The sequence below is a fragment of the Perognathus longimembris genome, chromosome 4 (genome assembly GCF_023159225.1).
Source record: "Perognathus longimembris pacificus isolate PPM17 chromosome 4, ASM2315922v1, whole genome shotgun sequence".
In the NCBI taxonomy this organism is placed as follows: domain Eukaryota; kingdom Metazoa; phylum Chordata; class Mammalia; order Rodentia; family Heteromyidae; genus Perognathus; species Perognathus longimembris.
Window position 1 is genome coordinate 18160181 of NC_063164.1, and position 22657 is coordinate 18182837.

General features: G+C 39.3%; 1 protein-coding gene across 8 annotated transcripts in view; it reads left to right on the forward strand.

The window, feature by feature from the left end:
* The window catches only part of Fn1 (fibronectin 1), a 70546-nt gene that overhangs the window by 41353 nt on the left and 6536 nt on the right, over nucleotides 1-22657 (forward strand). For 2 of the 8 annotated variants that reach the window (XM_048344807.1, XM_048344811.1), the window contains 16 exons: nucleotides 917-1099; nucleotides 3047-3136; nucleotides 5225-5494; nucleotides 6604-6720; nucleotides 7650-7814; nucleotides 9035-9190; nucleotides 10119-10232; nucleotides 11053-11322; nucleotides 12766-12953; nucleotides 14043-14130; nucleotides 14992-15168; nucleotides 16278-16367; nucleotides 16582-16761; nucleotides 18037-18126; nucleotides 19015-19481; nucleotides 20503-20641. In XM_048344807.1, coding sequence (XP_048200764.1) covers nucleotides 917-1099; nucleotides 3047-3136; nucleotides 5225-5494; nucleotides 6604-6720; nucleotides 7650-7814; nucleotides 9035-9190; nucleotides 10119-10232; nucleotides 11053-11322; nucleotides 12766-12953; nucleotides 14043-14130; nucleotides 14992-15168; nucleotides 16278-16367; nucleotides 16582-16761; nucleotides 18037-18126; nucleotides 19015-19481; nucleotides 20503-20641 — 2784 coding nt within the window. The remainder of the gene's footprint in view (nucleotides 1-916; nucleotides 1100-3046; nucleotides 3137-5224; nucleotides 5495-6603; nucleotides 6721-7649; nucleotides 7815-9034; nucleotides 9191-10118; nucleotides 10233-11052; nucleotides 11323-12765; nucleotides 12954-14042; nucleotides 14131-14991; nucleotides 15169-16277; nucleotides 16368-16581; nucleotides 16762-18036; nucleotides 18127-19014; nucleotides 19482-20502; nucleotides 20642-22657) is intronic. The other 6 variants (XM_048344809.1, XM_048344813.1, XM_048344810.1 and 3 more) reach the window with 3 other exon arrangements.

Below are 22657 nucleotides of genomic sequence, written 5' to 3' on the forward strand. Positions count from 1 at the left end.
AGTCGTCTTCCATAGACTTGACCATAAATATATAAAAAAGCTACAGAAGTCTAGATACCTCATCTATGAAATAATAAGTTAATTGAATTTGCAGATCTAGAGGGTTATGTTTTTGTTTTAAAAAAGCAAGCATGAATACTACATGGTATGATAAGCACTAGTTAATACTGAGAGAAACATCCAGAATATACTATTATGCCCTGTTTTCTATCCTCTGATAAGCTTTATACCAAGTACTTTGTGACTAAGAACACATGAAAATTTAGGGTAGTTTGCAAGGAGGTTGTCTTAGGTAGGAAAGAAAAATAAACTTTGGAGAATTCTAGATTTTATTGTTATCACAAGGCAAAGAAACTCCTCTTTAACCACAGTCTGGGGACCAGCATGCAACATTTTAGAGGTTCTCTGCCCTGCATGGCAAGAAACATATTGAGAACCAATATGCATGAGCCTTTCCCACTTGTAAGTAGAATTTACTGAATGGAATTGTAGCTATACTGGTAGTTTGTAGACATCTCACATCATGGGGAAAATTTAGAACCTTTCTCTTTCTCTCTCTCTCTCTTTTTGTCTGTGTGCATGTGTTTCTTTGGAAATTACTGCTGTTTCCTTTTTGCTGTGTGGCAACTTAAGCCTCTTCAGCCTGGGGTAAAATCATCTTCGGTGGTGGTATTAATTATGAACTTCGAATCAACCTATTTGAAATGACTGCTTCAAATACCTTGATGATGGCAGAAAGGTTAAAGGGGCCCAACAGTACTGTGTGTCATAGCACTAGGAATTAGATTTAGATTAGATGAATTGCATGATTGTGACTGTTTCCTTTGTGCATGAAGTATTGGTCTCACCTTTCCAACTATTTTTGTTCACTTTCGCTTTAGAATTGTATTAATATAATCTTCTTATTTGAACCCAGCGGTCCCTCCTCCCACTGACCTGCGATTCACCAATATTGGCTCAGACACTATGCGTGTCACATGGGCTCCTCCTCCATCCATTGAGCTGACCAACCTCCTGGTGCGGTACTCACCTGTGAAGAATGAGGAAGATGTGGCAGAGTTGTCCATTTCTCCTTCAGACAATGCAGTGGTCTTAACAAGTAAGCAGTCAAATATATTAATTCACTAAGTCCTAACCTTCAGCACAATGGATTCTTGAATAGAAGCAATTAAGAGGACAAGTTGCCACAGAGCTGTGAACTATACTCCAATTCTAATAAGCAACTCTGTACATTCTAAAGGATCTGATGTTTATTGTTTTCTTGATATCATGACTTAAAAAAATTCATCTTGGACGACCTCACATTCTACTTCTAAACAAGCACATATCAAGGGACTTGATGTATAACTAAATCTAAATGTTCAAAGAGGACAACTGATATTTGCAAATATATATTATCATATTTATTTTCTTGACTTTTCTTAGTGTCAGCAGGTAAGCTACTTAGCATTTGAAAATTCAGAAATTGATTGTCTGGGATACAGCAGGATACTGTAAAGTCAGAAGTTTAATTTCTACAGAAAAAGCATCTGCAGGATTTCTCAGAAGGCTGTGAGGACTTGGAAAATGACACTAAATAAACAACAACTTATGCAAATTGTCTTTTCCTAGTTCCTATTTTGAAAGAGGCTTTTTTATATAAGAGGAGGTTGTAACATGGTGCTGTGTTTCACATAAATATTTCTTCTGGCTATTTCACATTATAGTAAAATGTGTAAGTACAACAAAAAAGTTCACATAGGAAAAAATACCTTCCAGTTAGATAGATTCCCAAATACCAGCTTGAAAACATCTTTTCTTTCTCAAGTATATTTTAGAAACTGAAACACCAAGACAGCTGAACCTCACCATGGTCTTTCCTTCCCACTTTGTGGCTGAGTGCAAGAGTGCCTTTATATCTGCAGGATTGAGTCCATGGTAGCTATTTCTATTCTAGAATATTCTGGAATAAGGAGTAGCCAGATTATTCAGTGTATAATCCTCTGCACCCAGCATTGACTCCAGTTTAGCCAAGACCAGCCATGTGTCAATCATGTTAAAAAACTTGGGTCCTACTGTTATGATATCAAGGTAGCAAGGTAGCCATTTTCCCTTAATAAAGTCATTACTGTCCCATTTTAAAGAAGCATCTGCATTTTCCCTTTCCCTCTTAATCTGGAGCTTGTCCTATCATTGCAGGAGCAACTTTAGAGAAGTTGAAAGGTAGAGGAGTGAGGCCTTGTTTTAGTGAGTAGGAGTTCAATGGTTGGAAACATGATTATCTTTCTATTCTTACAAAATAGGAGAAAAGAATACTCAGGGATGTGTATTAAATTTTTTGAAAAAACTCTACTTTTACCTGAATATGGAAGAACTCATTCTTTCCCTTGGGACTGTGGCTCTGTGTGTGTGTGTGTGTGTGTGTGTGTGTGTGTGTGTGTGTGTGTGTAGGTTAATTGTTAAGACCACCAATGTAGGCCTGAATCAGCTCCTATATGATCTTAGTAAATAAAAGAAAATAACTGCAGTGTACCTCAGTTTTCTCCTAAGCAATGGAGATAACTGTAGTAAACCAAATGTTCAGAAGTAAAGATTGTTTTGAATAAATTGAATACATTGATGGTTCTACAAGTTATTCATATCAAAGGGTATACATGTATTATTGTTTATCAATAAAGCTGCTGTAATGAGTAGCAAACCAGTTCATCAGGTTGTTGTGAGGAAGAAATGATAATGCATAGTGTCAGAATAAATATCAACATTTGTCCCCAACAGATACACCATTAAGTGATAAGAGAAATATTAGCCACATCTCCCTATGACTATAAATCTGGTTTAGTCACACTCATAGAACAGGACTTGAGGGCAGGGATATAAGAGATTTTAGGACACAGGGACCCTTCTGTATCACCTAGTGATAGACCTTTTCCAGGTAGCATTTAGGTGGAATTAGACTAAAAGATATCTAAATATTCAGATATTTCATCAGTTCAAATAGTTCTAGGAGTGCTTTATTTTCTCACACTTTCAAGCACAAGTTTAAATTAAGTCTCACTTGTCTTTTCAGATCTCCTGCCTGGAACTGAATATTTAGTCAGTGTCTCCAGTGTCTATGAACAACATGAGAGCATTCCTCTCAGAGGAAGAGAGAAAACACGTGAGTCATGTGACCATATGCTTATCACATAGCTCTCATTTGCCAATTTTAAGTATCAAAATGAAGTATTATTTCTAAAATACATCTCCATCTTTTGCAGTGGTAGTCTATGCTTCGTTGCTCTTAATTTCCATCACTGATCTTGAAAATTCAGAGCCACCTTACTCAGTAATTAGTAATTACTAATTATTAGCAATGCAGTCACTTCAGTTTCTATTTCCTACTTCCATATAGAAATGAAATAAGTCCAGAAACTTTGTTGGTTTTTCATTAAAAACAACACCTGGGCACTGGTGGTTCATGTCTAATTCTAGCTACTCAGAAGGCTGAGATCTGAGCATCCGGTTGGAAAGCCAGCCCTGGAAGGAAGGCCCATGAGATTCTTACCTCTAAGTAACTATCAAAATGGCCAGAAGTAGAGCTGTGGCTCAAGTGGTAGTGTGCTGGCCTTGAGCACAAAAATTAGGGACACTGTCTTCACCCTGAGTTCAAGCCCCAGAACTGACCCCCTCAAAGAAACAAACAAAATAAACAAGCAACAACAACAAAGCCCAAGTTTATCTCTTATTGCATTAGACAGTTCACCATAATAGCTGATCTAACACTGTCATTGCCTTCCTAAGTATATTTCCTCCTTTACGAAGCCAATACATTTGTATATATTTTCTCCTTGACAACACATCTTCCTACGAGAAGTTGTATAGAATCCCTTAAATATTATTTTTCTTAAATATGAGTATTGCATTTAATTTTGCCCTTAAAAAATATTCAACAGCCAGTCACCAGTGGTTCATGCCTCCGATTGTGGTTACTCATGAGGCTGAGATTGTGGCTCAAAGCCAGCCTGGGGACGGTTCATGAGACTTTTATCTCAATTAACCACCAAAAATCTATGAGGAGCTGTAGCTCAAGTGGTAGAGCTCCAGCCTTGAGTGAAAAACTTCAGGGACAGACCCTAAGTTCAAGCCTCAGTACCAACACAAAAGAAAAACAGACAAACATATTCCTTGATTTTATTTATGGTCCAGTTGATTCCAAAAGGGAGTAGAATTGCTCAGTCATGTTTGAATATATTATTGAATAGAATTAGTAAATATTATAATTAAAACAAAAGTGTAAGTTCCCGTGTAAGTGTAAGTCCCAGAGAGGTTATTAAGTAAGTCCAATAGGAAATAAACACTGAATTCTTGGTTTTCTTTGTTGGTCATAGGGCTTGAACTTAGAGCCTGGGTGCAGTCCCGGTGCTCTTATGGTCAGTACTAGTATTTTGCCACTTTGTGGCACAGCACCAGGACTTTCCTGCGTAGGCTGGCTTTGAACCAGGATCCTCAAGTCTTAGCCTCCTGAGTAGCTAGAATTACAGGCACCAGCTTTTTTTTTTTTTTTTTTAATATACTAAATTCTCACTCATTCTCATTTGTCTAGGAGATTGTCTTTAGTTTGGGCAATTTTATGTCTGCCATCATTGTCACTCCCTGGACATAAACATCCTTTCTTGAGTATGGATAGCTTCTTTAACGTGAGCGTTGGCAAGTCTTGCTTTGCTTTGAGTGATAAATTCGTAGGATAAACACACCAACTCCTTGAATGCTGAAGTGCTTGAAAGCAGCAGCTCTTGAGATATTTTAAATACCTGCTTTCAAGGGTGACATGGAGGCTTGTAATGACACACAGGTGACTTAGCAAGAGGAAAAGCATTAATGAATGTGTGAGTTGACATATTTTGAGTTTATGATTTTACATTTCCACTGTGGTTATAAAACCCATGGTCAGTGGCAAATCACTGCATTGCTGGGTATGTTATTTCCTTTTTCTTTTTTTTTTTTTTTCCCTTGGGGCTTGAACTCAGGGCTTGGGAACTGTCCCTGGGCTTCTTTTTGTCCAAGACTAGCACTGTACCATTTGAGCTATAGCAGCACTTCTGGCTTTTTCTGCTTATGTGGTACTGGGGAATTGAACCCAGGGCTTCATGCATGCTATGCAAATACTCTACCACTAAACCACATTTCCAGCCCCTCTTCCTCTTATCTAAGTGTTACTGTTTTTTTCTTTCTTTCTTTCTTCATCCTCCCATGGCTGGGCAAACAGGTCTTGATTCCCCAAGTGGCATTGACTTTTCTGAGATCACTACCAATTCTTTCACGGTGCACTGGATTGCTCCTCGAGCTCCCATCACTGGCTACAAGATTCGCCACCATCCTGAACACTTTAGTGGAAGACCCCGAGAGGATCGAGTGCCCCCCAACCGCAATTCTATCACCCTCAGCAACCTCATTCCAGGCACAGAGTATGTGGTCAGCATCATTGCTCTTTATGGCCGAGAGGAAAGCCAACCCTTAGTTGGCCAACAACCAACAGGTAACTTCTTTTTGGTCTACAAAGTAATCCAGAAGATATGCCTAGGCAGTTGATATCTAGGGAATAAATAGCTCCTTGTTGTGTGAATGATCAATTCTCAAAAATAGACCATCATTACAGACATACAATGAGAAGTGGTGGAGTGCTTAGCACTGCTCTAAAAGTTACAAATACAATCTTAGTGTAATAATGATTCTATTCTTGGGAGACAGATACTGAGGTTCTTGGTGGAGAAGTGCCATGATGATAATCTGTACCTTAGCTATAAATGGTTGAGAGAGAGAGAGAGAGAGAGAGAGAGAGAGAGAGAGAGAGAGAGAGAGAGAGAGAGAGAGGAGGGTAGGGGAAAGGCAGTGTAAATGTGGCAAATGTTTCCAAATTGCACAAACCTTAGTTTGTGTATGTGTGTGTGTGTGTTTGTGTGTGTTTGTAAACATGTGCATGCACATGTGTGAGTCCTGAGGCTTGAACTCAGGGCCTAGGCATTGTCTAAAGCTAGTGCTCTACCACCTGAGCCACAGCTCCACTCTGGCTTTTCCGTGATTAATTGGAGATAAAGAGTCTTATAGACATTTCCTGCCATGCTGGCTTCAGAATGTCATGCTCATCTCTCAACCTCTTGAAGTAGCTAAGATTACAGGCATGAGCTTTGGGTGCCTAGCCAGTTTCTATTGTTTTGGTAACTAGTATTTCAAAATAAAAATGTTGATGGAAAAAATGCTTTGGTAAATACTGAAATATTTAATATTCAACATTTTTTCTAATCATAAATTATAATTTACCTATTTAATGTAGCATTTGCATTTTTGTGTGAAGGATACATAAAAGACAATTGTCTGGAAAATAAGCAAAGATAATCTGGGCATAGTTTGAAAAGGAACAAACTTTCCTATACTTTTTTTTGCCAGTCCTGGGGTTTGGAACCTAGGGCCTGAGCACTTCTGGCTTCTTTTGCTCAAGGCCAGCACTCTACCACTTGAGCCACAGCACCACTTTTGGCTTTTTCTGTGTATGTGGTGCTGAGGAATCGAACCCCAGGGCTTTGTGCATGTTAGGCAAACACTCTACCCCTAAGCCACATTCCCAGCCCTTTCCTGTACTTTTTGTAGTTTCTGATACTCCACGGGACTTGGAAGTCATTGCCTCGACCCCTACCAGCCTCCTGATCAGCTGGGAGCCTCCGGCAGTCACAGTGAGGTACTACAGGATCACCTATGGAGAAACAGGTGTGTTATCTGTGAGAGTCTACTTCTTGACGTTTCCTGACCACGTCAGAAGGCGCTGTGGTAACCCTGGAAATCCATGGGTGGATATTGGCATTGAAGAGGTGTGGCTCAGCCCATTCATTGGACATTGTCATTTCTAAGACTTCATGGGATATATGTATGTTTTAACATACATATGTTAAACATATGTATAAATACATACATATAAATCTTGACGTAAAATCAAGATTTAAAAAGTTGTTTATAGAATATAACTAGAGAGGGAAGAACAGAGCTAAAAGAAGAAAGATTGTAAATTCGGAAATATATGATGACTAGTGAAATATAATTTTGCTTTCTTGCTTTTCTAAATTTTTTGTGCTGGTCCTGGCAGGGCTTGAACTCAGGGCCTTGGGCACTGCCCTTAAGCTTTTTCGCTCGGGGATAGTGCTCTACCACTTGAGCCACAGATCCAGTTTTGGCTTTTTCATGGTTAATTGGAGATGAGAGTGTCATGGACTTTTTTTGACTGGGCTGGCTTTGAACTACAAACCTTGAGCTCAGCCTCCTGGTTAACTAGGATTATGGGCCTGAGTCACCAGTGCCTGGATGTTGTCTGTAATTGTTAATATAAATATATTCCATTGAAAATTTTGAAGAGTACATGCAATATTTGTAATCTTAGCTTGCATAAAAGGCTCATCTTCATCTTCCTTTTAACATCAATTTACAACTCGTTCACATGTTAACATTTCATGTTGTCATCACATGGATGTTAACATCAATTTCCTACTCCTGGGAGAAATACCCCTTCCTGTTCAAACTTCATTAACAGCACGGTAAAAGGGAATAAGCAATAAGATGTGATTTGCATGCTGCTTTCAATTGGTTAACTCATTAGTAATCCCATAGTAAGCTCCTCCCATTCTCTATGGTCCATTTTTATACAGGAGGAAATAGCCCTGTCCTGGATTTCACTGTGCCTGGGAGCAAGTCCACAGCTACCATCAGCAACCTGAAACCTGGAGCAGATTATACCATCACCTTATATGCTATTGTTGGCCGTGGGGACAGCCCAGCCACCAGCAAGCCAGTTTCCATTGATTATCGAACAGGTACTGACTCCTCTGTGTGTGTGTGTGTGTGTGTGTGTGTGTGAGGCTAGGACTGGACCTAGGAGCTTGTGTGCCTAACGTGTACACCAGCCTTGATTTTCTTTTTTAAATTTAATTTTATTGTCAAGGTGATGTACAGAATGGTTACAGTTACATATGTAAGGCAATGAGTACATGTCTTGTCAAACATTGTTACTCCCCTCCCTCATTCTTCCCCTCCTTCCCTTCCCTCCCTCTCCCTCCTCCCTCCCTCTCTCCCTTCTTTCCTCTGTTTCTTTTCCTTTTTCCTTTTGACAGTACTGGGCTTTGAACTCAAGGCCATAAGATTTATTTGCTCATCTGGTACTCTACCACTTGAGACATATTTCCAACTCTACATTTTGCTGGTTATTTTGTGTGGTTTTTGTTTGTTTCTAAGGAGATGGATTTTTTGGACTTTTCTTTGCCAGCCTCACTTCAAACAGTTATTCTCTGGATCCCAGCCTCTTAAGTAGTTAGGATTATATATAGGCTTGCATGAGGTGCATGTACCTGGCTGTAATTTGTCTTTTTAATAAGACAAAAACTTGTAGCTAACAGTACCTGCTATGAACAGTTTTGGATCTAATATATAAGGAAGCACGTCAAAAGCAGAGATTTTTGTTTGTCTGATTTATATGTCTCATGTACTTGTAATGAGTGAATGAGTTGATAAGAGAAAAGCACTAACAGCTACTTGGGTGTTTCATCTTAAAAGTAGTTGTAGCAGTGTCTAGATGCATGTATAACCATCCCCATAAAAGCTAACGTCTATCTATCATCTTTCTGTCTGCCTGTCTGTCTGTCTGTCTATCTCTCTAATCTATCTATATGTGCTGGTTCTAGGGCTTGAACTCAGGGTCTGGGAGCTGTCTAGAGTTTTCTTACTCCAAAAATTAGCACTCTAATCTTGAATCATAGCTCCATTTCTGGCTAGTTAATGGGAGATAAGGTTCTCATGGACTTTGCTGCCTAGGCCAGCTTTGAACTGTGATCTTCAGCTCTCATCCTCCTGAGTAGCTAGATTGTGAGCCACTAGTACCTGGAAAACTCTAATTTTCTTTGAAAAAAAAATAAAGAAGAAGCACATAGAAGAACAAAAGTAGATTATTTGAATATAAACCAGAAATAGAAACCAGCCTGTGTAGCCTTATATCCAAGGGTTGGGATTTCACCAGCTTCTCTTTGCTTTTTATTTATAGAAATTGGCAAACCCTCCGAGATGCAGGTGACTGATGTTCAGGATAACAGCATCAGTGTCCGGTGGCTGCCTTCAAGTTCTCCTGTTACGGGCTACCGAGTGACCACCACACCTAAAAATGGCCAGGGACCATCCAAAACGAAAACTGCAGGTCCAGGTAAGAATAACCAATTTTCTTTTGAAAATACATAGCCAATTTTTCATAAGTACTCTATATTTCATGTTCTATATTGGAGCGATCTCATTAATAATTCAGGGACTCAAAATGGATACCAACTTCTCAGTTTAAGTTTTAATATATGAATTTCTGATTTTTCAAAACACTTCTGTTTATTTAAGCAATTACATCTAATAACTGGTTTTGTTTAGCATACACATCATGGAGAGAAGGATAGCTGGGTGCTGGTGGTTCATGCCTATAATCCTAACTACTCAAGAGGCTGACATTTGAGGATGGTGGTTCAAAAGCTGCCCAGGCAGGAAAATTCATGAGACTTCACTTACCTGCAGTTAGTTACCAAAATGTCAATGGAGAAGCTGTGGCTCTAGTGGTAGAATGCTAATTTTGAGCAAGAAAGCTCTAGACAGCTCCCAGACCCTGAGTTCAAGCCCTAGGACAGACTGACATGAGCACGCACGCACACACACACACACACACACACACACACACACACACACACACACACACACACACACACAAAGAGGAGGATGGAGTATCTGACATTCAGAGTCTGATAGATCTGTTGCTTTTATTTTCATATGAAATATTGGTAAAATTAGGATTTCAAGGTCAACTTAATTGTCTTTTTTTTTTTTTTCCAAGAGCAGGATTATTATTTGAGGGAGTGTATCAAGTTGTAAACTTATCCTTTAGTGTGAATTTGTTTCAATATGGGAAATTTGTATTAGCAGTGAAAGGTCAGATTTTTTAAAGAGAAAATTGATGTTAGACTCTTTTATATTTTCATGATAATTTTGCAAATGAAAATTCTTTCCTACCACATTCTTACTATTGAATTCTGTAAGTTGCTTGGATGGCTTTTACAATGCATAGACACTGCATTTGCTTTGAACTCTCTTTGCAGATCAAACAGAAATGACCATTGAAGGCTTACAGCCCACTGTGGAATATGTGGTTAGTGTCTATGCTCAGAACCAAAATGGAGAGAGCCAGCCCCTGGTTCAGACTGCAGTGACCAGTACGTAACCAACACTTGGTTTCCATTTTTGAAGTCAAATTCTGTTCTTGGGTATATGAATGTCTTCTGTATATCTTTTGCAGTTTTACATAGGGAAGACAAATAAGTTGGCTCAGTAATACCTTGAGTTGAGCCCTTGACAAACACTTTTTTCCCCCTCGATGCTAACTAGTGAACTTATAGGAACAGAAGTTGTGGATCTGCATAGTTTATTTCTGTGCTTTGAATTTTTCTTCTGCTCAAATGGCCTCAGCAAAAAATCTTATATGCACATAGCAAATTTATAAGATATTTTGCTAGGACATTCTTTTCTATGACTGGCTGGTAAAGTTGACTGAATGAAGTATGTCTCATGAAGCTATTATGTTTGGAGGACTGTGGCTGGATCAAAAATTAATATAAGTACTTAGTGGAGACAAGAAGAATTTAAGATAAAATTAAAGCTATCTGCATCTAACATTGAAAATCAACCTTACCACTTTGAAGCCATAGAAAACCCAGGTCTTTAGACTAACATCACGTTGCAAGAACAAATCTTGGTAGCAGATCTTCAAATTAATTTAAATAAATTTCCATTTGGGGACCATTTTGCAGTGTGGCTACACATCTCACGTATACCATATTTTAATAAGTAATGCAATGTTAAATATTTTCTAAATCAAAAAGCCAGTGTCAAGTAATTTTTCCATTTAATAGTGGGGTTATGGGAATTTAATTCACCAAAGAAAATGGTATCTGCAAAACTGCTTTGCATGTGATAAAAATGCTTATTTCACAACTTGCTTTTCACATAACCTCTTACCATTAATTTGCCTAACAGACATTGATCGCCCTAAAGGACTGACATTCACTGATGTGGATGTTGATTCCATCAAAATTGCTTGGGAAAGCCCACAGGGGCAAGTTTCCAGGTACAGGGTGACCTACTCGAGCCCTGAGGATGGAATCCATGAGCTATTCCCAGCACCTGATGGTGAAGAAGACACTGCAGAGCTGAAAGGCCTCAGGCCGGGTTCTGAGTACACTGTCAGTGTGGTTGCCTTGCACGGTGACATGGAGAGCCAGCCCTTGATTGGAACCCAGTCCACAGGTATATCGTTGACTGCACCACTCAGGTGTAACCGGGAGCAGCGGCTTAAAGTGCCTTGCTGACATTGTATTAAGGGGGAAAGTAATTCTCTTAGGGAAGTCCTTCTTGAAGAAGGAATGATAAAAAGATTAATATTTAGGTGATATTTAAGTAATATCAATTGATATTTAAGTACACTCAATTGGGCAATTGATTCCCACATAAGGGGAAAAATGATGCCCTCAAACTCTCTTAGGAAAGACACTCTTGCAAGAGGAATGATTAACACAATAATTTTTAGATGATATTTAAGTCAATAGGTCAAAAACGGAATTTGGAGTACCTTGACTTATTACGAAAGAAAAGAAAAGCCATATGTTCAAGACTTGTGGCTCATGCCTATAATCCTAGCTATTCAAGAGGCTGAGATCAAAGTTTGAAACCAGCCTGCAGAGAAAAAGTCCATGAGGCTCTATCACTCATTGATCATCAAAAAGCCAGGACCAAGGCATAGTTCAAGTTATAGAGCACCATCCATGAGTGAAAAAGTTGAGCCAATACCATGAGGCAGTAAGTTCAAGCCTCGAGGAAATGATCAAGCAAAACAAAAATGAAAAGATCATAAAGTGAGATGCAAGGTGATACTCAAATTGCAGATTATTTTCTAAGCTATGACACCCCATGGTTAGCCTAACTATAAATCAAGGAAAGATATTTCAGCATCATAGAGCTTACTCAGTAAAAAAAGCAAGAAACAAAAACAAACACCATAAAGTAGGGCAGCACGATCTGGGAACACTTCTATAAGAGCTTTCTTCCCTGGCTATGTAGCATGTGGTGGGGTATAATTTGCTTTAAGGTTTCTGATTCAGACACATGGGAAACAGTCATTTGGGCAAATCCTATCCACAATTCTTCATCCTCCTGTGCTTTTTTTCTGGAGCTGAGTAGAATGCTAAAGGCGTGTCCTAGTGAAAGCCTAAACCATAGAGGTGACACTCTGTGTTTTGCTTTTTGCTTCTCTTTCCTGCTTCTATTATGAGCCAGCTACCTGCCATGGGGTTCAAATAAAGAGACGGTATTTCTCCCTATATATATTTTTTGCATGGAATACTCTGTGAAATGGTTTTCCATATAAAAATAAATTTACGTAGGAATCAGCCATTTCTCATCTTTTCACACAAGTAGAAAATTCATCCAATAAGATCATCTAATTTTTTTGTGTGTTTAAAGGATTGGGGGAACCCTTTAAAAATCAAAAGCCTCTTGGAGTTCATTTACCCCATGTTGTGGGTATACAACATGTTATTTCTGCAAACACATTCTTCATTTTGTAACCCTCCTTAATACTTTATTGTATTGAAATTTATCTGACTCTAAAAGAACAATCCATTCTTGTACTTCTTATTTCCCCATTTCTCCATTTCCTGTAAGAAAACCTCTAACCAATGACCATTCCAACAGCCATTCCTCCTCCAACCAACCTGAAGTTCACTCAGGTCACACCCACAAGCCTGAGTGCCCAGTGGACAGCACCCGACGTTCAGCTCACTGGATACCGAGTGCGAGTGATCCCCAAGGATAAGATGGGCCCTATGAAGGAGATCCACCTTTCTCCTGATAGTTCTTCTGTGGTTATATCAGGGCTCATGGTAAGAATAAGAAGTGACTTTCTACCGAGCACTGCTAGCTCCCACCTATAATCCTAGCTCCTCAGAAGGCAGAGATCTGAGGATCAAGGTTCAAAGCCAGCCTGGGAAGCCAAGTCTGAGATGCTTGTTTTCAATGAATCCCCAAGAAGTTGGAAGTGGAGCTCGAATAGTACAGTGCCATCAGTGAGAGAAAAGCCTAGGGACAGTGCCCTGGCCCTGAGTTCGAGCCCCAGTACTGGCTACTTGCATGGAGGTGCACAGACAGACACACACACAGTGACTTTCCATCATTAATATTCGAAAGTAGGTCGTGTCTTATAGTTTATAAGATGGTGGGATATAATCTCCTTATAAACTTTTTTTCCCTATGCCATCATATAATTTTATATCAATAGAATTCCTTTATGTTAACCTATGCCCTTTGCAGATGACTACTGGAACAAGATTTTATAAATAGCCTTGGATTTTGTGTGATTCTTTTTTTATAAACTGCTTATTTTTAAATGTTTTATGTATGTCGACGACAATTTATACATACATACAAGTTATGCATTTTTGTGAGCTGGCATGCAATGTTCTGTAGTTTATACTAACCTATGTTGATGTGGCCCTCATTAAAACATTTTTGTAGTCCTTCTAGACATTATGCAGAAAACTACCTAGGATTCTAAGAGATTGATAAATACCTTAATAATAGACCAAAGTTGAAGCTACACAAAAGAGTTCAGAGACAGAAAAGAAAATTCTCTTTGCCTCTCTTTGATCAGAAAAATTCTTAATTTGTGCCTGCCAGATGATACGGGGAAAATAGCAGCCTAATACTTCTTTTTTATTTTAATTTTTATCAGCTTAGCATAAATGTGTAATTTAAAGCTTAGTTGGGCATAAATCCTGAGAGCATTTTGTCTTAGATCTGTTGTCAATCATCTGTAAATAAGAATGAAGTTAATATAAGAGTTTACAGTGCTATGTGTTGCTATTTTATATGTATTTTCTTTCTTTTATAACTATTGGGTGTATCTAATGCTTTAGTGGAAGTCTAGGCGTCTGCAGTGACACTACAAAAGCTTACCACACCCTAATTTCTAGGTGGCCACCAAATATGAAGTGAGCGTTTCTGCTCTTAAGGACACATTGACAAGCAGACCAGCTCAGGGAGTTGTCACGACTCTGGAGAGTAAGTAATCAAAAGTTTTAACAGTGATAAAAATTAGTGAATGATTGGTCACTAAGTTATTCAGGGAGGGAATCTTGATTTTCTCCTTTTTAAACACGGATGCTATCACTTCTCTTTCTGACTGCCACTGAGTGGCTTCCTGAACTATAAAGGGGAACAAGTTCTTGTTATAGTGATATGGAGTACGATTATTGCCAAACAGATTGATACACTGTCAGAATTTTTCATAGGGTTGAGTTTAGGAAGGACACACTGGCTCCTGCTATATTTTAATGGTGTAGGAACTGTGAGACCAAATTGAGCTCAGATTTTTAGTTCTCCACTGCTATATATCAATAACATGCTATATGCATTTTCCCCAAGGACATGAACTGTCTTTTTTGCCATCTATAAACCAAGGATAAAATAGGGATCTTTTTTGTTGTTGAGAGAAAAGATGTGAAGCCTTATAAAAGTGACACCATGCCAGCAATAATATTAGCCATATCATATATAATTGCTGGCTGTGTTTTTGTAATTCCTGCCACATACCCTATTATATTGCCATCAATTGATCATTTTTAACAGTAAGACATCTGTAGATATTGTAAAGCCAGCCCTGACTTTATAGAGTATTATATAAAGGCAAATAATATTTATAAAGCACTTCCTTTTTCAGGGTTTGAGAGGTGAAAGTTTTCTCTTTCCTAATTATTGTTGGGCTTTCTGTTTGATGTCAGAGGAGATAACCTATGCATTATTAGTCTGTCTTTATTCTGAAATAAATGTATTTGGTACATAATGAAGTCATGTTTTAAAGTACCAAAATCTTCCATGGATGGGCCAGACAGGTGTTAACTGATGTCACTGTGATCCATGCAGACGTTAGCCCTCCAAGAAGGGCCCGTGTGACGGATGCTACCGAGACCACCATCACCATTAGCTGGCGAACCAAGACTGAGACCATTACGGGCTTCCAAGTTGATGCCATCCCAACCACTGGGCAGACCCCAATCCAGAGAACCATCAGCCCAGACGTCAGGAGCTACACCATCACAGGTCAGGCTCTCACCATGCTGCATTTGTTTACCCATATTCACGATACAAAGTCACTTATCAGTAATTCTATAATTTTCACTGGTCATCTTATTTCCAGTGTTTTATGATCACACAGTGTGAAAAAGTGATTGGTGTATATGAGCAGAAACAGCTTTGTTTTTGAATCTCTGATTTCATTTGATATTCATCAGAGAAATAGCTTAAATCTTATTATTCATCAAAGTGGCTCTTCATTACAATGTCCTTGCTTATTTAACTTATATATTTAAATTTTAGGTTTTATTATTTTTAAAATTTTATTTGTGTCTAGGCAGGGTAGTGAGCAAGAGCTTGAGATGCGTAGCAAGATACTGTTTTAAATATATAAAAGCAAAATAATACTTAAACCAAAAGAAAAGGTGGTGTGTAATCCTCAGCATTAATTATATTAGGCAAAAAGTTGATGGCTCATGCCTATAATCCTAGCTACTTAGGAGGTTGAGATGTGAGAATCCAGATTGGCAGTCAGCTGGGGCAGACAAATCCATGAGAGTCTTATCTCCAATTAACCAGCCAAAAGCTGGAAGTGGTGGTATCAGCTTTGAACAAAAAACGCCAAAGGAGAATGCCCAGGTCCAAGTTCAAGCCCCATTACTGGCACCAAAAAAAAAAAAAAAAGACATAATTAAATTTATAAAAACATACAATGCTATTTAATAAAGGTCAAAATCATAATCAGATAATGTTTAATATGTGGATCAGTTTGTGTCTTTTTTGAAGTTTACAATTCTAATTCCAGGTTACCAACAAATGACTTGATTATCCCAAAGAGAAAACCCCCTCAATACATGATGAACCTCCAAGAAGGCAACTTATGAACCAGCATTTTCCCATCTTGACATTTATTATAGCCAGGGTCACTGTCTACCATTAGTAATGTGATTTGGGGATATGTTTCTCATTACCAGTTATTACCCATACCAAGTGCTACTGTTCAATTATGGACCACTTTTACGGTCTCCATAAATATGGAACAGTGAAGGAGCCAAGAAAATGTCAGTTTCGTTTTATAAAAAACTACTCCGAGTAAAGCAAGAACCAAGTAAGAACCATCTCTTCTCAAACCCCAGGTTTACAGCCAGGCACGGACTACAAGATCTACTTGTACACCTTGAACGACAATGCCCGGAGCTCCCCCGTGATCATTGATGCCTCCACTGGTAACTATCCTTTGCACTAGGGAAATGCAACCAGAAATCAGTCAGGTGAACTTAAAAGAATCACAGGAGTGGCTGACATTTCTGATATTGTAACTCGAGATGAATCCTTTTGTCTACAATTGGACAGAATTCTCAGTCTGTTTAGGACCCGGCGGAGTAAAGGAGAACATATGAGAGTACTGATCTGGCTGACCCCATTCTGTTTCCTTTTTAGCCATTGATGCACCATCTAACCTGCACTTCCTGACCACCACACCCAACTCCGTGCTGTTGTCATGGCAGCCACCCCGTGCCAGGATTACTGGCTACATCATCAAGTATGAGAAACCTGGGTCCCCTCCCAGAGAGGTGGTCCCTCGGCCCCGCCCAGGTGTCACAGAAGCCACCATTACTGGTATTACTGCTTTTATACTGTCAGTTTTCTCGTTTCCTTGAATTCTGGAATCTTAACCCATCTCCATGTATCTTTAATGCTCCATTCTGAGGAGAAGAAGCCTGTTCCTTGATAAGGCAGTCTGTATAGGAATAGTAGAGTTCATAGGCTTCAAAACTCATGAACCCAAGATAATGAGGTTGTTTTGATTTTTTTTTTTTTGCTGTTGGTTTGTTTTTTGTTTTTCTTTGCTTAAGTTCACTTGTCAGGTTCTGAAAGAAGGTAATTCCTAGTGGAAACAAGTTTGTTATGATCTTGTCATCACATAGCCTTCTATAGAACTACCACCTGTTGTTGGTCCCAGCAGTTTCACATACAGATGTGGAGACAGTCCTATTCCAGCCACCAACCTTGGATAGAGTGTCTGGGGTGGTGAATAAGCAATGCTCCCTTGGAGGAAATGTTATAGGCCCCTGGTATGTTTTGCCCTAGAGATGAAATAAATTGTACATGTAGTACTACCTAAATATTAGAATCCCTATGGAGAATACAGATACCTAGAGACACTGTCTTCCTTTGACATTTCAGGGATCTAGAAAGTCGATGTGGGAAGGGATGAGCTGGATACTTCCTACAGGGGTCACATGAAGATTGGTTTACTATTCTGTAGTCTTCACATTTTGTGCTCTGCCATTAATGGTTGACTGGTTTAGACCGAAATAGATTCATGTATAAATTCTACAGTGTCCCAGGTTTATACTCCATTGGTGGTATACTCTATTGAATAGATTCTCCATTGGCTAAAAAACTACCCCAGGACCAGGTGCCAGTGACTCAGGCCTATAATCCTAGCTGCTTAGGAGGCTAAGATCCAAGGATTGTGGTTCAAAGCCAGTCTAGGCAGGAAAGTCCTGATGTGGAGCTGTAACTCAGGTGTTAAGAGTGCTAGCCTTGAGCACAAAGCTCAGGGACAGCACCCAGGTTCTGAGCAAGCCTCAGGACTGGCACCAGGTGGGCAGGGAAGGGGGTGTGAAGAATACCCTAGGAAAGACAATAGGAAAGTGATTATTCAAGTGTCAGATGGGATGGCAAATGGTAATTGGCCACATGTCCTTCCTAGGCAGTCTTTGGGTTCTGAAGAAAAGTTAAATTTTTTTTTTTTTTTTTTTTACCTTGGCCAAGAGTCAGCTGGGGAGGGATGGAGACTTGCTTCCCAGTAGACTCTGCTGAAGACAATGCCCACTTGGCTAGCTGGGCCTACCAACATTCACATGCTTTCCTCTGTTCTTCCATCAGGTTTGGAACCAGGAACTGAGTACACATTCTATGTCATTGCACTGAAGAACAACCAGAAGAGTGAGCCTCTGATTGGAAGGAAAAAGACAGGTAAAGAGCTATAGTGGGAGAAGGTTAAATGATTCATCACAAAGAGTTTATTCTACAGTGTGAAGAAATTCACCTTTTGATGCGTTTCTCAGGGAACTATTTATCCTGATAGCATAGCTTATTTTTTTAATACCCTTCTGTCAGGAACAACCTAAGAAGCTCTGAGGAGTTCCATTCATTTACAGGCAGTCAATATAAAGTCTTACCATTCCTTTTCAAAGAAAAAAATCTAACTGTATGTTATTGTGATGTCAGGTTGACATTGTGCTCTACCATATTACTGTTATGTTCTTAATTATTTTTTTGGTCTTGGTTTACTATTTGGTTTCTGAAACTTACTTTGTCATCTAGTTTCAGTTAATAAGAAGAAAATACTCTATCAGTCGTGTTAGGAATGCCTTTGAAAATAAATGTGTATGTGTTTTTATCTATTTTTACCACTTCAAACCAAGAAAAATCTTTTGAGCAGAACCTCTGTAATTCTCACACTTCAGACAGTGTTATGATTATTCTGGATTCTAGTTCCTATAGCGTGCTTCTCAAATGTAAAAGGAAAAGATGAGGGAAAGGCTGCGTACCTCATTTCTTGTAGGCTTCATTTGAGCAGAGGCAGCTTTTATGGGGCTCAGCGGTTCAAAGCTTTATATGTATGATAAATTCATACTAACGCTTTTTTCTTTCTAAGCAACAAAGAAACCTTTGAAAAAAAATCAAAGATTTCTTTCCAGAAAAAAAAAAATGTTTTGTGATCTGTGAACTGCCGATTTTCCAGGCGCTTTAATCAAGTTGATAAATTGTCATTGTTGCCTGAATTGATAACCATTATTGCTACCAATGGCTGGAGCTTAATGCGCTTTGCTTTTTTTGGCTCTAACCTCTCTTGGCTAGATGAGCTTCCCCAACTGGTAACCCTTCCACACCCCAATCTTCATGGACCAGAGATCTTGGATGTTCCCTCCACAGTTCAAAAGACCCCTTTCATCACCAGTCCTGGGTATGACACCGGAAATGGTATTCAGCTTCCTGGCACAACCCATCAGCAGCCCAGTGTTGGGAAACAAATGATCTTTGAGGAACATGGTTTTAGGCGGACCACACCACCTACCGCGGCCACCCCAGTAAGGCTCAGGCCAGGACCATACACACCGAACATAGATGAGGAGATCCAAATTGGTCACGTCCCCAGGGGAGACGTAGACTACCACCTCTATCCTCACGTTATGGGGCTCAATCCAAATGCCTCTACAGGACAAGAAGCGCTCTCTCAGACAACCATCTCTTGGACCCCATTCCAGGAAAGTTCTGAGTACATCATTTCATGTAATCCAGTTGGCACCGATGATGAACCCTTACAGGTAATTTGTTTTTTACTCATTTTTGGGGACTAGGCAGTCTCACAAGGGGTCAACTGGTAACAAAAGTGACCATGCTTTGATGTAAAATAGTTAACTCTTCTAGGACTCTTAGCAACAGTATGTTTAAACTCTGAATATATGTATGTATATATATATATATATGTTTTTTTTTAAATCTCTATTTTAGTAGTTGTACTAAGGAATATCATTACCTTTTACTTGGTAGAAAAATGGAATGACTTTTTTATTATTTATATACATTGGAGCCTCTTTAGTGAGTTGGATTGAAAGATGATCCTAGGAAAGGAAGAAAGGAAGAGAAGGAGGGAGGGAGCAAGGAAGGAAAGAAAAAAGGAAGAACATATTCTACTTGAATTTACATTTGTATAAAGTCTAAAATACCTCTTAGAATTTGTCCTTGAGAAATCCCAGTATGTCTAAGAAACAAGTGAAGCTGTGTGTACCAGTTGATTGATTTTCTAACGAAAACTCTATTCTTTAATTTGTCTCACTGGTACAGGAGTCAATTTTTATTGTGTTTTTATTTTGAGGAATTGTCAGAAAATTTCAAATAGAGTGTACTGTGGGAATTTATGAGCTCAGAAACATGAGTTTGAGGATGTGCCGCGTGTTAGGGGCTGCATGTTATGATCTGATGCTTCCTTGAATGGCATGACCATATCTCCCATAGAGCACCATATGTATGTTTTGTGTGAAGACCACATGGCCAGTTCTCAGGGGCCTGTGCAGGATTATGAGGAGGCTTGTAAGGCTGAGGGCCTCTGGTATCCAGGGAGCACAGTGGGAGATTTTTTTTTTGATAGAAATCTGGCCGAAATGGTGGCTTCTTCCACTCATTCTTCTTTTCTCCTTGGCTAACGGGGAGTCCTGCCTTCCTGTTCTTGATGTTTCTCTTTGTATTGAAGCAGATCAGGTTATTGATAGGAGACTGAGGCATGGGCCATGTCTGTGCTTCACTGTAATGCTTTCTCTCCACTTCGGTGGTAATCAATACTTGCAGTTCCGAGTTCCTGGAACTTCCTCCGCTGCCACTCTGACAGGCCTGACCCGGGGGACCACCTACAATATCATAGTGGAGGCCATGAAAGACCAGAGGCGGCACAAAGTGCGGGAGGAGGTCGTGACAGTGGGCAACTCTGGTATGTACACTTGTGCTGTTCAGCACCAAGCCCCTGCTGGAATACACCAAGGAGGCTCTCTCTATTGTTTCTCTGTTACTGTTGTTTTTTAAATGTTGGGAGGCAAAGTTGCAGCATCCATATGAAGTAAACAAACAGCTTTAGATCCAGTTATTTTTCCTTGGCCCACATGCATACAGAACAAAGAGATTGAGAGGGTGATATAACAGTCAAGGAAGGACGTCAGGTATTTTTTTAGTTCAACATTGAGTCCTTGCTAATGTGTTAATATGGGATATTGGGTCCCTGCTATCTTTTCCTGTATCCCCTCTGTCTCACCAGTTGGTGTTCTCATTGAGTGATTCATAGTCCTGAAACTGATTACTTGTAAAGGAACACTCTTCCTGCAGGGGTGCCACAAACATCCCTTTGTTTCTTTGTTCTGAAGTTATTATATTTTTATGTCTTTTTCTAGTTATATAATGAAGGTTAAATAACCATTGACACCCCTTCTGTTTGTGTGGAGATGCACATTTGTGTCCATGAGTTCGTGCCTATACTGGGGCTTCTCTCTCTGCCTCTACCAGGCCTCTACCACTTGAGCCACACCTCCGTTCTGATCTGGATTTTTCTTTCTTTTTTTGGTCAGTTGTGGATCTTGAACTCTCAGGGCCTGTGCACTGTCCTTGAGCTCTTTTGCTTGAGGCTAGCCCCTTACCACTTTGTGCCACAGCTCCACTTCTTGTTTTCTGGTGGTTAGATGGAAGTAAGTCTCATGGACTTTCCTGCCAGGGCTGGCTTTGAACTGCAATCCTCAGATCTCTGTCTTCTGAATAGCTAGGATTACAGGTGTGAGCCACCAATGCCTGGCTTCTGAGCTGGCTTTGAACCACAATCCTTTCTCAGCTTCCTTAGTAATTAGGAGTATAAGTATGAGCCATTGGCGCCCTACCCATTGACTCTTTGTGGCACCTGAGATGTCCTTTAGTATGCCACTTGGCTTTTCAAATTGGGTAGTTGATCAAGAAATGGAGATAAATTGGGTAGTTGATCAAGAAATGGAGCTAGGAAATAATCAAAATCCTGAATCTTCCAGCTGGAGAATTGTCTACTCCACACACACACATAATATCATTATCTCTTCCAGGTGACAGGATTTCTTCCTAGGAGAGTTACTTAATTTTAGCTCTTCATCTGATAGGAGATGCTTTTTTACTTATGTAAATTTATGTGAATTAAACAGGTGTTTGGAAAAACCAGAATAGGGAGGTATTATCTTGTGCTTGTTGTACTACATAGTAACAGTAGTATTTATATTTTTCTTCCTCATAGTTTTAGTAATAAAATGCCTTATAAATTTTGGGGCTGAGTACCCATGGCTCATGCCTATAATCCTAGCAACTCAGGAGGCTGAGACCTGACGATTGTGGTTCAGAGTCAGCCTGGGCAGGAAAATGAGACCCTTACCTCCAATTAACTATACAAAAAGCCAAAAGTAGAACTACAGCTCATTTGGTAGAGTGCTAGCCATGAGCAGAAAAGCTCAGTGATAGCATCCAAGCCCTACGTTCAAGCCCCAGGACTGGCAGAAAAGAAAGAATTGGGGGGGAGCATGAGATTTTTGTGATTTTTTTTTCCCACGTATTCTTTTCTTAATTTTAAGATTCCATCACTGTAATGTTGTTAGAGTGTAATTTTGAAGCATTGTTTTTAGAATAGAGGAGCCTCATTTAATAATGTAAACTCCTTCCATTCTCTTCCTAACTCATTACTCTCAGCCAGGTTCATTCAGGCCTAGTTATTTTGGCTTTAAACATTCAGACTTTAGTTCTCCAGGTACTACTTTTTCTTTCCTTTTGAAATATTAGGTACTTCAAATACCTGTTGCATTTGAGATTTTGGTACTTTTACACTGTAAAAAGAAACATGCACACTGGATTTGAAGTCATAGTGTTTGCTTATTTAACATGTAGAGGATAACTTCAGGCATGTTTTATTTATACAGATTATTGAAAAATCCGTTTTTCAAAGACATAA